This window comes from Eumetopias jubatus, unplaced genomic scaffold (genome assembly GCF_037043125.1).
Source record: "Eumetopias jubatus isolate StellerSeaLion01/CBP00866 unplaced genomic scaffold, mEumJub1_p1.0 scaffold_5, whole genome shotgun sequence".
Classification (NCBI taxonomy): Eukaryota; Metazoa; Chordata; class Mammalia; order Carnivora; family Otariidae; genus Eumetopias; species Eumetopias jubatus.
Window position 1 is genome coordinate 79,959,964 of NW_028274811.1, and position 20,547 is coordinate 79,980,510.

General features: G+C 34.2%; 1 protein-coding gene across 4 annotated transcripts in view; it reads left to right on the plus strand.

Annotated features, from left to right (window-relative positions):
- The window catches only part of PPIP5K2 (diphosphoinositol pentakisphosphate kinase 2), a 70,262-nt gene extending 52,652 nt beyond the window's left edge, over positions 1-17,610 (plus strand). For 2 of the 4 annotated variants that reach the window (XM_088023416.1, XM_088023417.1), the window contains 5 exons: positions 1,135-1,254; positions 2,144-2,206; positions 5,901-6,041; positions 9,567-9,692; positions 15,895-17,610. In XM_088023416.1, coding sequence (XP_087879542.1) covers positions 1,135-1,254; positions 2,144-2,206; positions 5,901-6,041; positions 9,567-9,692; positions 15,895-16,007 — 563 coding nt within the window. In that variant the 3' untranslated portion in view covers positions 16,008-17,610. The remainder of the gene's footprint in view (positions 1-1,134; positions 1,255-2,143; positions 2,207-5,900; positions 6,042-9,566; positions 9,693-15,894) is intronic. The other 2 variants (XM_088023418.1, XM_088023419.1) reach the window with 2 other exon arrangements.
- Positions 17,611-20,547: the final 2,937 nt, after the last annotated feature.

A 20,547-nucleotide genomic window follows, 5' to 3' on the forward strand; every position in this document is an offset into this window, starting at 1 on the left:
TTTTAAACCCCTTCTTGGTGTATTAATTTTTCCTTTTGATTATCTCCTAAGGAAAACCAAAGCAAAACTAATGCCTAGGGGCAGTTGTTAGTCATTACTGACCTATAGAACATAATTGGTTCTTTGCAAATAGTGTTGCAAAGCAACATTATTGAAAAAGACCTTTCTAAACTTACTAGTTTTAAGCTCATTGTTGATAAACATAATGGCATAGTATTTTCTCTATAAATAGTTGTCTAAACAGGTTTAATAAAAGCATAAATAAGGTTCAACTATTTATGTACTTTGATCTACATACTAAGTATATGAACTGTTTGTTGATGCCTATTTACTCGAGGATCTTCTTTAGTTAATTACATATAGCTTATGTTGATAGCTTTTAATATTCCCACATTGTCTTCCTTTATGTATCATAATATATTTGATAGAAATTTATTTAAACTTTACCAAGTGATAGAAGTTTTCCTGGGGTATAAAGACTTTTGCTACAAATTAAGCATCAGTTTATACTGTGTTTTATTTGCTAATAACTGTGTTTTATTTGCTAATAATGTCTTATTACTTAAGATCTGAAGTCATTTAAGTATTAGAAATTTAAGGTGATTTTGGCCTGGATGACCTACAAGGAATTGTTTTCAAATGGTCTTCTCACAGATTAGTAAGCTTTAGTTTGCTTTATTTCATAACATACATTGATGATTCTTAACTCAGGGTATCAGAAAAGATTCTTCATTTTAGGCATACATTAAAAAATATTGATCTGTTATGACTAGATTTGTGCTAGGAGAGGTTTCTTATATGACCTGTTCATGCAAACTGACAGAATCCCTTACCAACCTAAATTAATTCCTAGTAGTATTTTTAATACTTTTAATATGTATATTTCTAATTATGGGGTAGATATATTATTTTCCTCAAAGGCAACATTTTATCCAGTGTTAAATAACCCTCATTTGTACATATGACAAGTGGTAGTGGTGATTATTTTAAAGTTGACATTACAAGCGAATTGTAAATCTATTCAGGGCACTGCCAGATAAGTGTGGTAAGAGCCATGTTATTGCATGCTGCATGAATTCCCAATGTGAATGGAAGAACACCCGTTGTGTATGTATTTTCTCTAACTCCCATCAGGGTCTCACTGTGCGGGCCTGTTTAGCACCTCGGTGCTCGGGGGTTCTTCAAGCGCACCTAACCTACAGGATTATGCTCGTACTCATCGTAAAAAGCTGACTTCTTCTGGCTGCATAGATGGTATGTGCACACATGCACACACAGATTCATATAGACACCCATGCACACACCCATGAGCATACAGTACTTCTCAAAGGCAAGCCTACCTCCACTGACTGATTCAGCTGGAATCCTAGTACCCTTTGGTGACACCTAGCGCCTAAGTGACAGTCACTGCTCTCTTAGCCATGGCTTGGATCTGTGTTTCATCAGAGTTAGTTGTGGTTAGACACACAGTACTTACTCAATGAATAGTTTGTTGAAATGTGAAATTTAGAACTGCATCATATGTATCAGTCTTTTAGACAGTCGGTAAGCCATATTATAAAGAATAAGTCTTTCTTTGATCTTTTAAACTTTTGTTCATTGTTATCCCTCATTTTACTTACTAATAGTGATCTAAATGAAATAAAGTGAACCGAATGTTTATAAATAGAAGAAAATATTTTGGCAATATTTTTATAAAAATAAACATAGCATGAGAATGTTTTAGAATCCCTAGTTGGAGAGCCTCTCATTCTTGTTAAAGTACCTTAAGTGTTAATATTCAGATTGTCTTTGGAGGCTCATGGAATCTTGTGCCTTCTGTTAATAGGAGTGTTTATTAGCCCTTTCAGGATTAGCTTTATTTAAAACTTTTTCTCATGTATCCACAATTTTGCTTAAGTCAGTAAAACATGGATTTACCAGAATTGCTGGCTCATCCTGCTTTTCTTTCTTTTATATATTTCATTAAACACTTTGCCTCTATCATCAAGCCATTTTACTTTTAACCAGTACCCTCTCTCATTCCCTTCTGCATGTCACCTAATTCTAACCTCCTTATATATTTGTTTTTTCCCTCTTTTTTTAAGTGTTCTTCTTTTGGTAGCTGTTACGAATTTCAGGTACCTGTTTTTCTCTTTCTCAGACGCCACACGCGGTTCTGCTGTTAAAAGGTTTTCTATCTCATTTGCTCGACACCCAACCAATGGTACGTTTTGCTTTTATTTTAAAAGATACTCCCCTGCTTCATCCTTTTTTATTTTTCTTTTATTTCAAACTGTGGGGTATACAGTATCATTCATTTCTCCATTCTTAATTTCAGTTGGCATATAATTCCAACTTACTCACCCGAAGCATTGATACTGTCTAGCTCCCTTTTTCAGCTATAATTTACACAACCATTTAACATCACTCATCAAACTTTTAAATGACCACAATGATGATGAGTTTTAATACTAAACTAGCATGTTAAAATCCCTTCTAATTTCTCAAGTGATCAGTCTACACAAATTTTAAAAATACAATTAGTATTCTTTGTTTTCTTTTTAAATCCTAATCATTTTAATGTTTTTTTATTTCTAATCCATTTTCTGATCACATGGTTGTTTTATTGAGTTACTTAATAAAAATACAGAGCCACAACTTGTCAAATAGCCAAATGAGATGTGTCTTTGAAAAGTTCTTGGGAACTAGGAGATGCAGATTTCACTGTGTAACATCATTTATCTATGGCTCTTTGTCATAAGCAAAACTCAGTTTGGTCTGGAACACTCTGAAAACTTCATCTAGCATTCACTTTGTTTTCATGTGGCAATATGGTTTGCTATTGTCAAGCAACCAGTTTTTTTTTTGGTACCACTGCTTTTTGTTAAAATTTGGAGAACTCGCAATAGGAAGGAGACTAAGCTAAAAATCTAGAAAGCTAATTCAATTAAATCAGTTTCTGAGGCTGAACAGTGAAGCGTTTCGTGGCCATTGTTTATAAACTGAATCGTTGCACTATTACAGCTTTCCTACACAGAGCTTGTTCTTCTGGGACAAGAGGGAGTATTTGCTGATCATTTTTAAATAATTGAGGGTCAAAGAATTTAAAAGAAAACATACAGATTTTTGCTTTTATTCCAAATGAAGGTACTTTTATCCCCTGGAAATTTTTTTTCTTTTTGACTGCAAATAAATCTTTCAAAAACTCGCATCAAGTCTTTCAAAAACTTATATGAAACTGAAGAATTAAACACAGCTTATGGTCATTCTCCCCTTTCTGGATCCTTTAACAGCACACTTAAATAACAGTGTACTAAATACTTCCTGGAGGTGGAGTAAGAAGATCTCATCCTCAACAAGAGAAAATTTAGCCTTAAAGCCTAATGTGCTTTCCCTCCTTTGTAGCTCTTTAAATGCTACTTTCTGAAGAAAAAGATCCTTATTTGATACAGCTGCAGCTTCTAAAGAATCCACATGCATAAGAACCTCTTAGAAGAAAAACCAAAGTTACAAGAAAAACAGAAGCCACAAAATTCTAAGAAGAAACATTACAGGTTTAAGACTGACTATAGTCTTTATGCAGAATGCTTATGTATTTATAGCCAGTGTTGCAATTTTTTTTTTATAGGAGGAATCTGTGTTTATTGAAGCTTTAAAAAAGAAAGTTTGTTAAATTTAACAGATAATAGAGTAACTTTATATTCCTTTGGCTAAGACTTTTTTTTTAAATGTGGGTTTTCCACACATGTGACTTAATGCATATAAATGCATTCCTTTCAACTCTAGAAATGTTTCTTTTGGGTTTTCAAGATTTTTTTTTTCTTTTTTATACTGTGTTGTCTTATCTGTCCTATGAATTGTCATTTGACTCTTTCACTTTTTATTTCCCCTAACTTTTATGTTATTTCCATCTTAATACATATCATGGACTTACCCCTCCCTTCATCTTTAGTTCAAGGAACATGGTGAAACAAGTATCTTCTGACAGTGCTTTACCTTATTTTCTGGGCCTCTGTGCAGAACACCTACACCTCTATAGGTGCTGGTCCGTTTCCTCTGTGGAATGTCTAGGCTCCAGTGGTATGTTTTTATAGCTTCTAAACATGACAGCAGGGTGGCTTTTTAAATTGCTGCGCTAACCCTTTCATTGTGCATTAAATACAGTTTACTAAAGATAAGTGGGGAAATGTGTCACCAGAGGAACTTGATTATGTTGTTATTTGCCTGTTAGAAAATCTAACAGGCAAAGGCAAGGAAATAGTTGTTATAAAACACTTACAAAACATTCTGACGAAAGGATAAAAAAAAAATCATCTTGTTAAGTTTAGTGTATTGCAAAGAAAGGGTTTGCGTGTATTTGCATGAATCTTGTACTTTAAAAAAACGTAATACTTGTGCAAGCCTAATTTTTTTAGTGCTTAATTCAGGTGCTTTAGCTGCTGTTACGGTATAGTTTCTGTTTTGTTTGTTTTTGAGTATATGTAATGTTCTGTCATGCTTTGGTTTGCACCTGAAAATCAAACATACCAGTTTTATAAACCTTTTTGTTATTTTCATAGGAAGACTAGATTCTCTTTCAACCATAGTTTCCCTACTTCAGCCAAGACTTAGGCGGTTTTCAGGTCACTTTTTCCTCCCCAAATTAAGTAAATATCAGCCAATGTTAAAATGAGCACATGCCTATTGAAGCAGAGAGCTTTGCAGTCTATTCGAGTTTAATTAATTTTTACTTTTTATTTAATAATTTTGGCCTTTATATAAAATCTTAATTTAAGTATTAAAAGTATTTTCTTTGGAGGAAAATTAGTTTGGATTTTGGAAAGAGTAGATGCAGAAGGACCTGTTATTTCAGTTGTGTATGAAAGCAATTTTAAAAGCCATTCAGTTGAATAAAGTTTAAATGAACAGGCAATTTTTATAAAAAGCAAATAACCTATATTCTATTTGTTTAAAAAAAGACCTGTATATTTAAGCATTTTTGTTTCACTGATGGTATTAATATATATGTGCATGATTTGTTTCATGAAATTTTTGTATTTCTGTGCCATTATTGAATGCAAACATGTCTGTATTTTGTATTGCTTTTTACTTGGCCTGACTTTACTCAGCTAGCAATTTCAACAATAGAATTATTGAGTTAATTCAATAAAGGTAGGTACAATGTGTTTTGAAATTTCATTTTCAGCATAAATGAATGAATGTTGTTTTCAGGTCACATTAGAGAGTATTGTAGGCCTTGGTATGACTAGAAAAGCTAATTTAAATGACTCTTCACAAGTAATTACAACATAATTATTCTTCAGTAAGAAGTTAATTTTAGCATTCTGGCATAAGGGACACATCATGGCATCAACTTATTCACCTATCAAGTAGACCTGACTTTTTATTTTTTTAAAGATTTTATTTATTTATTTATTTGAGAGAGAGAATGAGAGAGAGAGAGAGCATGAGAGGGGGGAGGGTCAGAGGGAGAAGCAGACTCCCCGCTGAGCAGGGAGCCCAATGTGGGACTCAATCCTGAGACTCCAGGATCATGACCTGAGCCGAAGGCAGTCGTCTAACCAACTGAGCCACCCAGGCGCCCGACCTGATTTTTTAAAGTAAAAACTGAAACAATATAATGTTTTCTACTTTTCCCCCCAGGTTTTTTCTTTAAGTATCATTCTTAGATTTTACCAAAATATAGAATGAAATTGTGTGCATGCTGTACTATGTAATTACATTTAAAATGAAATCTTTGTCACATCTTGTTCCAATCCCATATTGCATAGCATCTGGTGTCATGACTTCAGAGATCTCATGTGTTTGCATGTGATAGATTGGAAAGACCTAACCCATACAGTCCTAAGCAATGGTCATCTTCCTTCTTAATTAAAGATTTTTTAAATATCCAAATTTTCTTCATTTCTTTTTTTCAGGCTTTGAGTTGTATTCCATGGTGCCATCTATTTGTCCTCTAGAGACTCTTCACAATGCCCTGTCTTTAAAGCAGGTGGATGAATTTCTTGCTTCCATTGCTTCTCCATCAAGTGAAGTTCCACGGAAGACCCCTGAAATTTGTAGGAAAATTATTTTTATTACTATTATTATTATTATCATTTTGTGGCAGTAGATATTATCTGAATATAAAAAGAATTATAACAACAAACTCAACTAGTGGTAGTGAATAGAATTTTACGAGGAAAGGGGGTATAAAGGAACATTATTTGGAATTCTTTGGTGTAATTACTATGCAGTATGCCACTTTTCTTGACTCTTCCCAAAAATCTTTTTCTTTCTAAAAAGGAAAGAGAAAAATCTAAGACCCAGCAATAGAAGTCAACAATATAGAGTCATGGTCTTTTTCCACATTCTTATCATGTGTCATTTTATAAGCTTTTTAAAAATTACAAAATATCATTTGTCATTAAACCCACACATGCACACATGTCTATCCCCACAACAGCTCTGGTAAGTAGTCATTCTGATTGAGAAGGAGCTCTTGACTAAAGAGAGCAAATTAGGACAAAAGGGTTTTCAAGTTATGTTCTTCAGAAAATATTCTGAAAAGATTCATTCATTGAAGAAAAGGGATTCATGGCTCAGTAAGTTTTGGAAACTGTATATTTATATCCTACCTCTCTTTGGAGAGATAGAGTTATATTAGTGTAGAAATAGCTAAGGTTCTTCTGTAAGGAAAGCTGTATACCCAGATTTTCCAAACCTTATTTTTTGAGAAAGCACATTTTTGCTGACACTTTTAAACATTCTATAGCACTCTTGTAAGAGACATCATTTTGGGAAACCCTTAGGGCTACCTTTTTGGGTGTGAGAAGTCAGCTGACTGCTGTCATTCTCAGCTCTATAAGATCCGTCAGCACACTGGAATTTCCAGTTTAGGAAGCATCCAGTTTGGGGAGACCATGCGCTGTTAAGGATCTTGCTGGGGCTAGTCATATCTTCAGAAAGTCACAAACTTTCAATGTATACCTTTCTCCTTTTCATAAGGTGCATACTGTAAATCTCTTTCTCTGAAGAATGAAATTGGAGGTCTGGGAGTGAAAGCCACTTTCACATGTTGCTGTTTTCCTCTTCCCTTTCTGACTACCACGTTGTATGATTCTAGAGAGTTCTGTTCACATTGTATTCTGTCTGAATGGTGCCCCCTGCATTTCTGCAGTATAGTGGCTTCCCTTTTCTTACACTTCTGGTAGTGGAAGTCAACATTGAATCATTAACAGTAATGGAGAGATATCTGGGCATTCTAAAATACTTTTAGGAATGGTTTTAGGAAGTAGGTTTTGATTTCAAAATCTGCATGTGAATGTGTCTGATTCTGAGAACTGGTAATACTCCAAATGAAATAACTTTAAGCTCTATGAAGTCAAAGTTAGGAAAACGAAGAATGTTCATCTCCCTTTCTTCTCTGTTAGCTGATAGAATGGACAGTGCTTTTCCTCAAATTGCAGTAGAGAACCTGAATGAATTTTCGTTTACCCTTTACCCCCTTTATACTTGATGTTTCACTTCTTCCCTGGGGTAAGGATTTATAATCTTAAAATAGAGATGAAGGAAAGATTCTAATTATTAAATTAGAACTTAGGATAGATATCAATGCTATTTAGACTTTAGAAGATTTTCAGTGAATGACAAGGGAAATAGCAGTAATGACAGCTGTTTTGGGAAGAGAATTGTGGAATATTTACAAAAAGATCATCTTTGAAGTTATATTCTGTGATGCTGTTATATTATGTTGGCTTTATTTCTGTGGTTAATGAATTCAGTTCATCAGAGTATATTATTGAGGTATATTAATGAAGGATATTAAATTCCTTTTCCATTTCAGGTTAGTCTTCTCTATATCATGGGTACAAGTTGTACCTCAAGCCCTGTAGCTCTTCTAAAATTTCCTGCCATTACTTACTAAGAGAACTAGATGAGAACGTAAATACAGTTAATGCAGTTCATAGAATTGGATAAACCTTAGAGTCCCTCTGGTTCATTGGTCTTCAATCTGTATTCCCAAGAGCTTTTGGAAGTTCCATGAGGAAGATGCTGAGTGGTTAGGCCTTATGTCTTGCATGGCTGCTTCAACCAGAGTATCTGTTTTCATCCATTTTATTTAAGATTTCATTTGGGAAAAATTTACTGTTTAAAGAAAAAAACTTAGACACCATTGAGGAAATCAAGAAATTAGTGATCAAGCAAGACTAAAATCCAGGTCTTCTAAAGTGTATGGTTTCTTTAAATTCTTTTTGAATAGTAAAGAAAATAGATGCCAATTATAATAAAAGTTATCTGAAGCCTACATTTTATACTGTAACTGCAGAATTAATAGTAATCACAGGATATTTACATTATTTATACTTAATTCCTTGCATTGTCAAGGAATTAGCATCATAATATAGACTCTTGATTTTGTGCTGTTTATAACAAAGAAGCTGACGTTGTTAATCCTCAGTCATTCAGAAAGGCTTTTTCCTCACTTAGGACAAAATTAATCAACTTTGTGGTAGCTAGTAGATAGGTACAATGGGACACTAACAGAATCAAATGGGGGGAAGCTGTGGAAATGCTAATTGGATAAGTTAGAGATGGAAGTTAACAGGATAAAATATAGAGGCAGGAAAGACTTAGTAGTGGTATAGTGCTTTACATGGTACTTTAGGGATTTTTTTTATCATTTGTGTATTATGTCATTAAACTTGGAACTTCTGCCATTGGAATTTATATTCATTCAGTGTAGACAGATATCAGCCATCTAAGGCACAGTTGTTATAATTGGCCCACATATTTATTTTTCAGAGACATGCTTTTTATTGCTATCATATCCTCCCCCCAAATTGCAGAAACAGGCAAATCTTGCTTTTTGTTAACTCCTCAGCTCCCTTCGGTTAGGAACTCAGAAGCTCGTTCTAGTAGCTCTCCTGCTCTGACCTATCCTTCCCCAGAGGAATTTGTACTTAAGAATTATCCCTACTTTTCCTTGTCACACCTCTTAATTGCCCCACTGTGATTAGAAAGAAAAAGAAATCTTTAAAATTCCCTTTCATTAAGATAAATCCTCAACTAGATAATAGAGGAAGACAATCTGATTTATTTTATTACTTATAATCTATTAGTTTATTCTTAAATATAATAGTTTAATAGACCATAATGTTTATAGATTAACTATCCCTGAATCTCTACTTCATATTTTTAAGAGAAAAAGAATTTGGGACCCTGTCTTTTTTTTTTTATTTTTATTTTTTAACCAGGCAGTAAAACTGTCATAAGCTCTCTGCCATTCCTTAAGAATCTGAGTTTCTATCAAGGCAGTATGAAATTATGTCTGTTGCTCTATTCTTGTTGGCATACCTTTGGTAAAGACTGTTAAATGCTTATTATTTACAGTAGAAACAGAACATCTCTTTGGCTAAGAGCATGAGAGAACTTTTTATAGGAAAGATAAGATTTTGCTGCATTTACTCCATAAGCCTTACATTGTCTATTTTCTCCTGTAATGTATATTCATAAGTCCACTAAATATGTCATTAGAAATTTCTAAAATGTAAGAACTTGGCAGAAATAATCAAACTGCCTATCTGTTGTGTTTTTTTTTCCAGCCTCTACAGCTTCGCGTTCCAGTCCAGTAATGAGAAGAAAAATATCTTTAAATACATATACACCTGCAAAGATCCTCCCAACACCACCAGCTACCTTAAAGAGTACGAAAGCAAGCAGCAAACCAGGTTAGAACTGTGTGTGAATTTATGGATTCTGTACACAATTAAAGGAGTAATAATAGCTTGCTTTTTGAGTTTAAAATCTGTTTTTAGGAAGGATCGTTACAATTCCTAGAGTTAAAAATTGTTATTATAGTTTATTGGTGTATTTATATTTTTTCTCTGTTGTCTCTCCCACCCCTGTATCTGTTAATAAAATATATTTCATACTGATACTTTTCTGCACACCAACTTACGAACTTTTTGCTTTTCTTTTGAGCCTAGGCATTATTTGTCATTTTATATGAAATTTTTTTCTCTTTTTTTACAGTGTCTTAATTCCCCATTCGCAGTCAACTTTTTTGTTGTTGTTGTTGTTCTTTGTAAGATTTTATTTTTTAAGTAATCTCTACACCCAACCTGGGACTTGAACTCACAACACCAAGGTCAAGAGTCACACTCTACCACCTGAGCCAGCCAAGCGCCCCAACTTTTTTCTGTTTTTCCTTTTTGGCATATTTGATTATGTGATTGATCCTTCCTGAAATCTTATCTTATTCTGACTTCCACAGTGTACTTTGTCTTGGTGCTCTTTCCCTTTATCTGATTCTTCTACTCTTCTTGTTTGACACTCATTCTTCTTCCTACTTTCCTATGCCAAACAAGGACATTCAACGGCTCCCTTTTTTCTTACCTTACATTTTTTTTCCTTCAGAGAATTCTAGATAGCTCCGAGGTTTTGACTGTATCCTCACTGGAAGTCTCTTAATTCTTTTCCTCATGTTAGTGCTCTCAAATATTCTTTTGGTTAAGAGTTTGTGCTTGGGAGTGGGAGGAACCTAGATTAAAATCTCAGCTCTACTACTTGTTAGCTATATGATCTTGGGTAAATTACTTAACTTCTCTGATCCTCGGTTTCATAGTCATAAAATTAGGGTAATAGTGCCTCTTTTAAAGGTTGTCAGAAATGAATCCAATAATACATGTAAAGTACTTGACACACACAGTAAACACTCACTAAATGTTAGCTGCCATTGTTGTTATAGTGTTGTTCACTTCCCCCCAAATAAATCCCTTTGACATTCAGGTCATTTTTCTTCTTCAAAAATGTTCTCCCCTTACTTCCCACTCTTCAAACCCCAACCCAGCCCCCTCCAATGGTGATGTATTTATATGATTACCAAAACAAGAACTCCAATGACACTCTACTTCTGACTTGATATTTATACCTAATTAATTATAGCTCTGTCAGATTATCAGGCCTTACAAGTTAAAGGCAGTATCTTAAATATATTTAAACTTAGTACATTCCAACTAACCAGAATATGCAGGTACAGACAACTGAAATCTTAAATATAAATCTTAATATCTTAGTATCTTAAATATAAATTATCGTGTATTCCATATACAGCTCAAAGCTAATATTTGTCTAGTTTTTTTATGCTGCAAAGCGCTTTTTTATTCTTAAATTTCTAAACATGGCCCATGGCCATGCCATTATGGATGAAAAGTTGCAGAGAGGTTGTGACTTATCCCTGTTCACATAACTAGTAAGTGGTAGACCTAGGATTTGAATACTCTTTGAATCATGGTACATTGTTGTTCTCTACATATTAGACACATAATAAATGCATTATTTCATAAGCATTTTTAAATAATAACGATGAAGTGGTATTATATTTGACTTTTCAAATAAAACATAGGCTGATAAAAGCCAATCTTGCATTTCTGGAATAAGCCCTACTTGGTCATGATGAATAATTTATTTAGAGTTGTTGAATTCAATTTGACTTTTGAGTATTTGGGGCACCTGCATTTGTGAAAGATAACAGTTGGTCTGTAGTTGTTGTTTTTATTTGTTTGTTTTGTTTGTTTTCTTGTTTTTTGTTTTTGTAATGTCTTTTAGATTTTGGTATCAGGTTGATGCTGGCTTCATAAAATGATTTCGGAAATATTTCTTCCTCTTTCTCTTTTCTGAATGAGTTTTCGTAAGATAGGTATTTCTTAAATTTTGATAGAATTAATTTTTTGTTTCATTTTAGTGATGGCTTTGATAACTTGTATTTTTCAAGGAATTTGTTCATTTTATCTTAGTGGTCGACTTTCTGGTTACTTTATTATCCTTTTAATGACTGTGGTAATAACTTCCATTATTTATGATACTGATAATTTGTGTTGTGGGTTTTTTCCTTCATTACTCTCACTAGGGAATTATCCATTCTGTTGGTGTTCTCAAAGAGCTAGATTTTAGCTGTTTGTTTTATATTTCATTGATTTCTGCTCTTTAATATTTTCTTCCTTCACTTATTTTGGATTTACTTTTATCCTCTGTAGTTTCTTAAATCACTTTTTGTTAGACATTTCTTCTCTTGTTATATAAACATTTAAAGCTATAAGTTTTCCTCTTTTAGCTACATTTCACAAAAGTTAAATTTTATTTTCATTCTCATTCAGTTAAAAATATTTTCTAATTCACATTGTGATTTATTCCTTGAGTCATGGAGTATTTAGAAACATATTGGTTAATTTCCAAATATTTGGGGGTGGGGATGTGAATATCTTGTTACTAATTCCTTGTTTCATTGCATCGCAATTACAAAACATTCACTGTTTTGTAACATACACTGAGTGCAGTCTTTTACATGTGAAACTTTTTTTTTAAAGATTTTTTTTATTTATTTGAGAGAGAGAGAGAATGAGATAGAGAGAGAGCACGAGAGGGAAGAGGGTCAGAGGGAGAAGCAGACTCCCTGCTGAGCAGGGAGCCCGATGTGGGACTCAATCCCGGGACTCCAGGATCATGACCTGAGCCGAAGGCAGTTGCTTAACCAACTGAGCCACCCAGGCGCCCCTACATGTGAAACTTTTTTTTATGGCTTACCATTTGGACTTGGTACATCTTAAATGTACCAAGAGCACTAAAAAAGAAATTTTATTCCATAGTTCATTGGTATCATGTTCTATCAGTACCCATTAGGTCAGAATTGCTGATAATCTTATTCAGATCTTCTGTGTCTTTACCATTTTGAGGGGTGGGGACATGTGCATGGGAGGAGAGGTTCTCATTATTGTATCAGTTGCTTAGAGAGCACTTTCCACGCACAACTGTGGAGTTGTCTGTTTCTACCTTTAATTCAGTCAGCTTTTATTCTGTGCTTTGAAGCTTTTTTATTACGTACATATATATTTCATATGCCTTCCTAATGTATTGACCCATTTATCATCATGAAATGTCCCTCTGATTCCTAGTAATGCTTTGTCTTAAAGTTTATTTAATCTGTTGTGAATTTTGCTACTTCACATTTCTTATGCCTACTGTATGCATGGAGTATTTTTCCAAACAATCTGTGTCTTCATATTTAAGGGATTTTTTTTTCGTAGGCAATATACATTTGGCTTTTTAAAAAACCCATTCTAACAATATCTACCTTATAGTTGCAATGTTTACAGTTCATTAACATTGTAATTATTGATATGGTTGGGTTAAATCTACTATTTTATTGTATTTTCTGTTTATACCTTCTGATTGTTATTCTTTTATTCTTTTCTTCCTTGTTTTATATTTTTATGTTTTATATATTTATACTGATATATTTATATATCAGTATTTTTTAGTATTTTAACTTATCTATTAGCTTGTTAGCTTTATCTTTTTGCATTATTCTTTTATTGGTGGCTGTAAATACACATCTTTCACTTTTCATGGTCTACCTGGAGATAATTTTATACTCAAAATGTGGAAGCCTTGCAACTATAGGTTCATTTACCTTCCTTTCCTCCCATCCTTAACACATAGTTATCCATGTGTGTTACTTCCACATATATTATAAAGGCTACAATACAGTGTTAGAATATTTGCTTTAAACAGTCATATGTATTTTAAAGAAATTAAGAAGAGAAAAAGTCTTTTATTTATCCACACGTTAGCCATCAGTTTTTATTCCTTTTCCTAAGTCTTTATTTCCATGTAGTTTTATTCGCGTTCAACCTGAATCTTTTTAGCATTTCTTATACTGCAGGTCTGTTAGTATTTAAAAAAGTATTTCTTTGACCTTCATTCTCGAAAAGAAGTTTTGCTGGATAGACATAATTCTAGGAAGAAAGTTTTTTTTGTTTTGTTTTTTTCCCACCTGTTCCCGTTTTCTGGTTCCCATTGTTTCTGATAAGAAGTCTTTGTTAATTGAATTGTTCCATGTATGCAGTGGGTTGATGAATTATTTTTTGCTGCCTGCTTTCAATATTTTCCCTTTATCTTTGACTCTCAGCAGTTTGACTATGGCAAGCCTGCCTAGGACTTTTTTTTTTTTTAATAATCTAGATTGATGTTCACTTTTTCCTCTCCATTCTGCTGTTAACCTACCTAGTGGATTTTTATTCTTTAGTTTTAGACACTTTTTGATTCTTTTAATTTTTTCTCTTCAGAGATTTCCTATATTCTTATTCATTATAAGCAATCTTTTCCTTTGTTCTTGAGTATAGTTAAAATACTTGCTTTAAAAATCTTGTGTAACTAATCTGGCTGATCTCAGGATTGGTCTCTATCAGTTTATCCATTTTCAAGAAGAAGGATGTTTTCCTGTTTCTTCATACATTGAGTAATTTTGGATTGTATCCTAGACATTATGAATGAGATGTTGTATAAAGTCCAAACTGTTATTTTTGTTATATTTCTCCCAAGAGTATTGAGTTGTTTGGGTTCTTTTCAAGCAAAGAGTTAACCTTGGCTAAACTCAGATTGCAAAACTGTGTCCCCTCAAGTCATTGGCAGCTCACATTTCACTTCATTTCTTTTAGCCTCAGCTGGACTTCTTGGAGCTTACCCTGCTCATGACATAAATGTGATCAAGTTTATACAAAGAATTGGGGGCTTTCCCTTTCTGGGATCTCCCACCTGACTTCCAGCAGCTATAGTTGCTCCAATACTTATCTTCTGGTTCTTCATGCTACTAAGAATGAGTTCTATGTTGGAGTTTTAGTCATTGCACATGGTTCAGACTGGATACTCTGGATACTGTCCTTAGGCCAAAAGCTTTCTTTTTTTTTTTTTTTTGAGAGAAACAGCTTGTGAGCCATGAGCGGGGTCAGGGGGAGGGTAGGTAGAACAGAGGGGCAAAGGGAGAGGGAGAGAGAGAATCCCAAGCAGGCTCCACACCCAGAGCAATGTGGTCACAACCCTGAGATCATGGCCAGAGCTGAAATCAAGAGTCATACACTCAACTGACTGAGCCACCCAGGCACCCCATTTTTTTAAGGCCAAAAACTTTTTAAAAACTGTGTGTGTTGGGGGGACTCAACATGAGTTCCCTTCCTCCAAGTGTTGATTTTATTCCAGTATTTGCCTGCTTTTGTTTACTCTTCAGTGTCTTCAAATAGTTGTTTTTCATATTTTATCCAAAGTTTATACTTGTTATCTGTAGGAGAATTGGTCTGACAGAAACTTCCCATCCATACTGGAAGTGGAATCTGGCTTAGAATAATTTTTTAGTAACTCATTAGGGCTTGATTTGGGTTTGGATATAGAAGGATGATTTCTAAGTGAAGAATGTTTATAGTCTTCTAACCTTTGGAATTTTTATTTATTTTTTTAAAGATTTTATTTATTTATTTGACAGCTCACAAGCGGAGAGGAGAGGGAGAAGCAGACTCCCCACTGAGCAATGAGCCCGATGTGGGTCTCGATCCCAGGACCCTGAGATCATGACCTGAGCCGAAGGCAGATGCTTAACCGACCAAGCCACTCAGGCACCCCACCTTCAGACTTTTTAAATAGTGGTGACATAAGAGATAGAGTAGAAAGTAGATGTTTATAGGGAAATGATGAGTTCAGTTTAAAACATATTATGTTTCCTGTCAGTTATCTATACAGAGATTTCTAGTAGGATATACAGGGTATATAAATCTTGAAGTAAGGGAAAAGACCCAGAACAGAAGTGCACATTTGAAGATTGTTAGCACAATAGACGGTAGTTAAAAATGATGAATAAATTAGTTTTCCAGGAAGAACCTAGAGTGAAAAGAGAAATTTGTTTTGTGGACCCAGCCCATTGACATTACTTTTTTGTATTGGTGTTGAATTCTAAAAAGTTAAAAGGTTAAAAATGCTCTATTGAGTGTTTACAATGTTTCATTTATATCACAATTAAAATTAATTATTTTGTCACTTAGCAGTATTATTTGAACATGAATTGCTTGTGAAAATCTAAGCAATAGTTTTTCTCTTTTTGTATAGCTACCAGCGGACCTTCTAATGCAGTTGTTCCTAATACCTCATCTCGAAAAAAGAATATAACTAACAAAACAGAAATGCATGAACACAAAAAAACCACAGGGAAAAAGAAATGAAATCTTAGCAGAAGCTGGAACTCCTTAAATATATAAAAATCACGTAAAAGGACACATAATAAACCTGGGCTGAAAACTGTCAAAGCAAGTAGTTTATGTTTCTCCTTATACATCTCTGAATTCATCTTAAAATATGTTAAATCTAGAGAATTCATCATATATATTCAGGTAAGGAACTTTTCTCATGATCTTGAAATGTTTAAGACAATGTTCATTAACATTTTATGAGCAGCAAAAGTTATGGTGAGGAAGGTCTGTCATTCTTAATGTTATGTTTACCATGTGCCCTTGGTAAAGACAAGGACAGAAAAGCCCAGCTAGCTTGTACCAGTGTCACATCAATAATGCTGTTTACTCAAGAATCTGTGAGGTGACCTCTATATACACTTTCATTTTCATGAGATTTTATCTTAGCTGTAAAACCTATAGCTTGGGTTAGAATTTGGCAGTCAGGATTACTGATTGCAGATTTTTTAAGTGTATTTCCAAAGAGATTTCATTGATCATTTAGATTAGAAACTTTTCCCCCCAATTGTTAGAATTACAGATATGCTGCAATATTTAATAACTGGAGTATTAGCATATGGGTTATTTTTTCAATATGTGCTTTGAGTTTTTTTATTGTGTGTTATTTAAAATATTACATATACAGCTGGGATAACTACACCTTTATGTACATAAATTTCTATATTAATTTGTAGAAAACACTTTCTTTATATATTTCCTTACCATAAGGTGCTTTTGCTCATCAGGAAACTTTTGCTTCATGTGTTGGGAAGAAAGACAGCTTTAGATTATTTTTTTTTAAGAGATATAGTTGACAAGTTTATAAATGTTACACTTATTTTCAGAGTTCTTTTTAGATCTAAGGAAATCAGTTCAGAAATGGATATCATCAATGTGAGAAGAATGTCTGAATTCTGTAGTTAGTAGATATTATGTATAGCACCTCTTTTTTTAGCATTTCCATTCTTATCTCTAGTGTATCAGTTGATCTCACAAAGAAAGCTTAAAGATTGAACATTTGCTCTTTTCAAATGATTAGATTTTGAAAGGATATTGAGATCATTGTTTTGTGATTTCATCTGTGATGTGAAAAAATATTTATTATCCTTGGTGCTTTTTACCCCCTAATGCACAAATAATTAGAAACCACTTGAAATGACTTAAACTGTAAACCAGACAGTACAACCTGATAAGAATCCCATGCATTGCCAGTCAGGTCACTTAAATTGCTAAAACTTTAGTTTGAAGCTTATGTTTAGGCAATTACTGAATTCTCATATGAACACAACTATTAAAATTCTTCATGAGACTCTCCTAACTTTAGATCATCATCTAAGAATTGACTTTTAGAAAATAAGCGTATTATGTGTTAGTTTTGTAAAAGTACCAGATGCAAAAGTCACGAATATATACAATTATATAAGTTTATATACTTCATGTGAATGTAATTGTATTATGTGGAGACATGTCTTTTAAACAATTCAATGTACCTAGGCTTTCTGTATGTGAAAATGTTAATGTGCTCGGTGTGGGAGTAAGAAACTACTTTTATTTTTTAAGTGAAACTGAATTAAAATATTTTATTTCCAGAATCAGAGAGTGACTTATATGGCAAATCATTTTTTATTCCTGTTCTTTATCTCTTTCCTTTTCACTTTCAAAGTAGAAATAAATGAAGAAAACTATTTGAGTATTAAACAGTGCTATCTTAGATATGAAATAAAACTTACTGTTGGCCGTACACATTGCAATATATTTCCTAGACATTAACTAGAAAAGTTCAACCAGCTCACTTTTTCCATTGTTATACAAGAACTATGATTTCACTGTAGTTACTAAACTCAGTAATATTTTTGTGTAGACTGGACAGTCTGATTTGAAAGAATCTTTGAGTCATTTTCTAAAACGACAAAAAGACATAGAGAAGAGCAAGAAATTATAGTTATCACTGTTTAGTGGAAGTTTGACTGAACCATCTGTTTCCCACATGCTTCTGTCCCTGGAAGGTGTATTTTTCGTTTGTTTTAAATACTGGAAGACACTGCTTCTCGCAGTCTAATCCTGCAACCAGCAAAGAGATGAGAAAGCGCAGCCTGAAGAACTGCCCGGCCATTCTGGGATGTTGGTCTTCGTAGCACATTCTTCACTCTTTCTATCCTCACCCCTACATCTGAACTCAGACTTAACTTTGCCCATGAAGTTGTGCTGGCAGCTTTTGCTGTCCTGGTTCTATTGAGTTCTCACAGTCCATCCTCAACACCAGGAAATATTTTGGGGGTGTTTTGCCAACCTCGGGTTAAAGGAGAAAAATGTGCTGAGCATCCTTCTCCTGTTTCCTTGGAGCAGGAAATGGAGGCAGAAGAGAAACAGTAAAGGGAGGAAGCACTTGCGACAGTGTGCTTCGTGTGTACATGGAGCAAAAGGGCAATAGATGGCCACGAAGAGAGAAAAGTTAAATGTACAGCTCTTCAAGAAATACTTAATTAAAACTCTTTAGAGGAGAGAAAAGTCTATTTTGAACAGTATTGCCCAGATTTCCCTCCGGGTTTTACTGACTCTTGCCCTGCATGTCCACTACGACCTAGTTTCGTGCCAGTTTGAACTAAGATTTTACTTTTTTGTGCTGTGTTCATATGTTAATGGAAAGTCCTCAGTATTTCCTTTTGTGTTTATCAAAGTTTGTTTTCCATATAGTGTTCATTAATGTTACATCATTTTACCCTTGACTTATCTGGACAGCATGTATTCTTCTCAGTCAGGTACGGATCGCTGCCGCAATGGCTCAGCGGTTCCCTCTCCAGCCCCTCTCCACTCCTCATAAACTACCTAGAGCTGTCACCACCAGCAGCATTCTTACCATGGGGACAATTTTATATTCCTTCTGAAAGAATCACGTGTCATAAGGAGTCCAGGTAGAAACAGCTCTCCCTTTGTACAGAACCATGGGTACCAAACTATTGCCATGTGAAGTTTTCTTTGTAATGGCTCAATTTTTTTGAAGGTCTACTCTATTTTCAGAGAATGGAGAACTATATAAGATCTATTATTTTATACCATATGTAAATTATGTTTTGATTAAATATATTATTTAGATCTTTTATAACCTTTTTCTTTGGTCCATGTGCTTAGTCATGACTTGAGACAGAGGTAAATGAAACTTTTCACTTAGGGATTTTCTCCTTTTATTGTCTGGTTTTTATTTTTTTTCTCTATTGTATGTGGCTATGTTTCCCGTTGCATATGAATTCCATGACTGCTAGATTTCCAGTGTGGGTATTACCTTTATCATTATAGCAATATCTTGTGTTTTTGTTTTTGTTTCACTGGATGCTTTTGTCCTGTAATTTAAAATGTCAGATATTAAGATTATGACTAGTGTTTTAATTTAGCTTACATTTGCTTGATACACCTTTATTCATCCCTGTATTTTTTTGTATTTTTGTCACTTTGTTTAGGTATTTTAAAATAGTATATAGTGAGTTTTGCTTTGTGATTCAATTTTAGGATTCCTCTTATTTCATACATTAGTGTAGTCTTTTCATATGTAATATATCTTTGCTTTTAGGTTAATGCTTTCTATTTTTATTGCTTTGTTTGTTTTTTTTTATCTTTTTGTAAAAGAATGCTTTTCATTCCAAGTAAGAAAAACTCCAGTTGAAACTTAAAATCCTAAGGAAATTTATAACACATTTCTGAAAGTCCACAGATGGAGTAGGTTCCAGCCACAGTTCTCTCAGTCCATACTGTCTTCGAGGACCCAGGTTCTCTCCCTCACTCCTATAGCATCATACAGGCTTTATCCCAAAGTTGTTTTCTCTCATGTTCACAAAATGGCTGCTCATGGCAGTCAGGGTTGTATGTTCCCTTGTTCATGTCCAACACAACAAAAATTGAGGAAAATTCTCCCTTAACCATGGAATAGTAAGTCTTTCATTTCCATGTGATTGGGCCAACTTATTTGGTCATCTATCCACTTCTGAATGATTAACATTGTCTAGGAGAATTCCATGGGCTTGTTGGCTCTGGAGTTGGTGATAGGGTCAAGTTCCCCCAAAAGCCTCAGCATTGTGGATAGTTTGGACCAATTAATGCTTTATTGTGGAAGGCTGGTCCGTGCATAGTAGGATGTTTAACAATATTCCTATGCTAAACTGCAAGAGTTGAGGTAGTCAATTAAGACAACGAACCAAAATGAAAATAATCAAGTCTCTGTTTACTTACCGTGATAAGGTAAGCGAGAGGCCAAAAAGAAAAGTAGTATTGGCTCCTCACTGTTCTTCCTTGCCTCGTCCCCCGCCCCACCCCCCACTGAATGGCACTGGGTAAGGGTCAATCACATGACATGCAGTGCAGATGGAGGAAATAGTCTTACTGCTGAGGAGCACTGAGCAAAAGATTCCTGCCATTTCATGAACCCAGGGGACAAGACAGGGAGAGAAGGAAAGGCTAGAAGTGGAAAACAATGGAGTGGAGAAGTGCATCTTGGTCAGGACCTCTCCCCACTAAGAAGGTCTCAGTGGAGACACCTTAACAT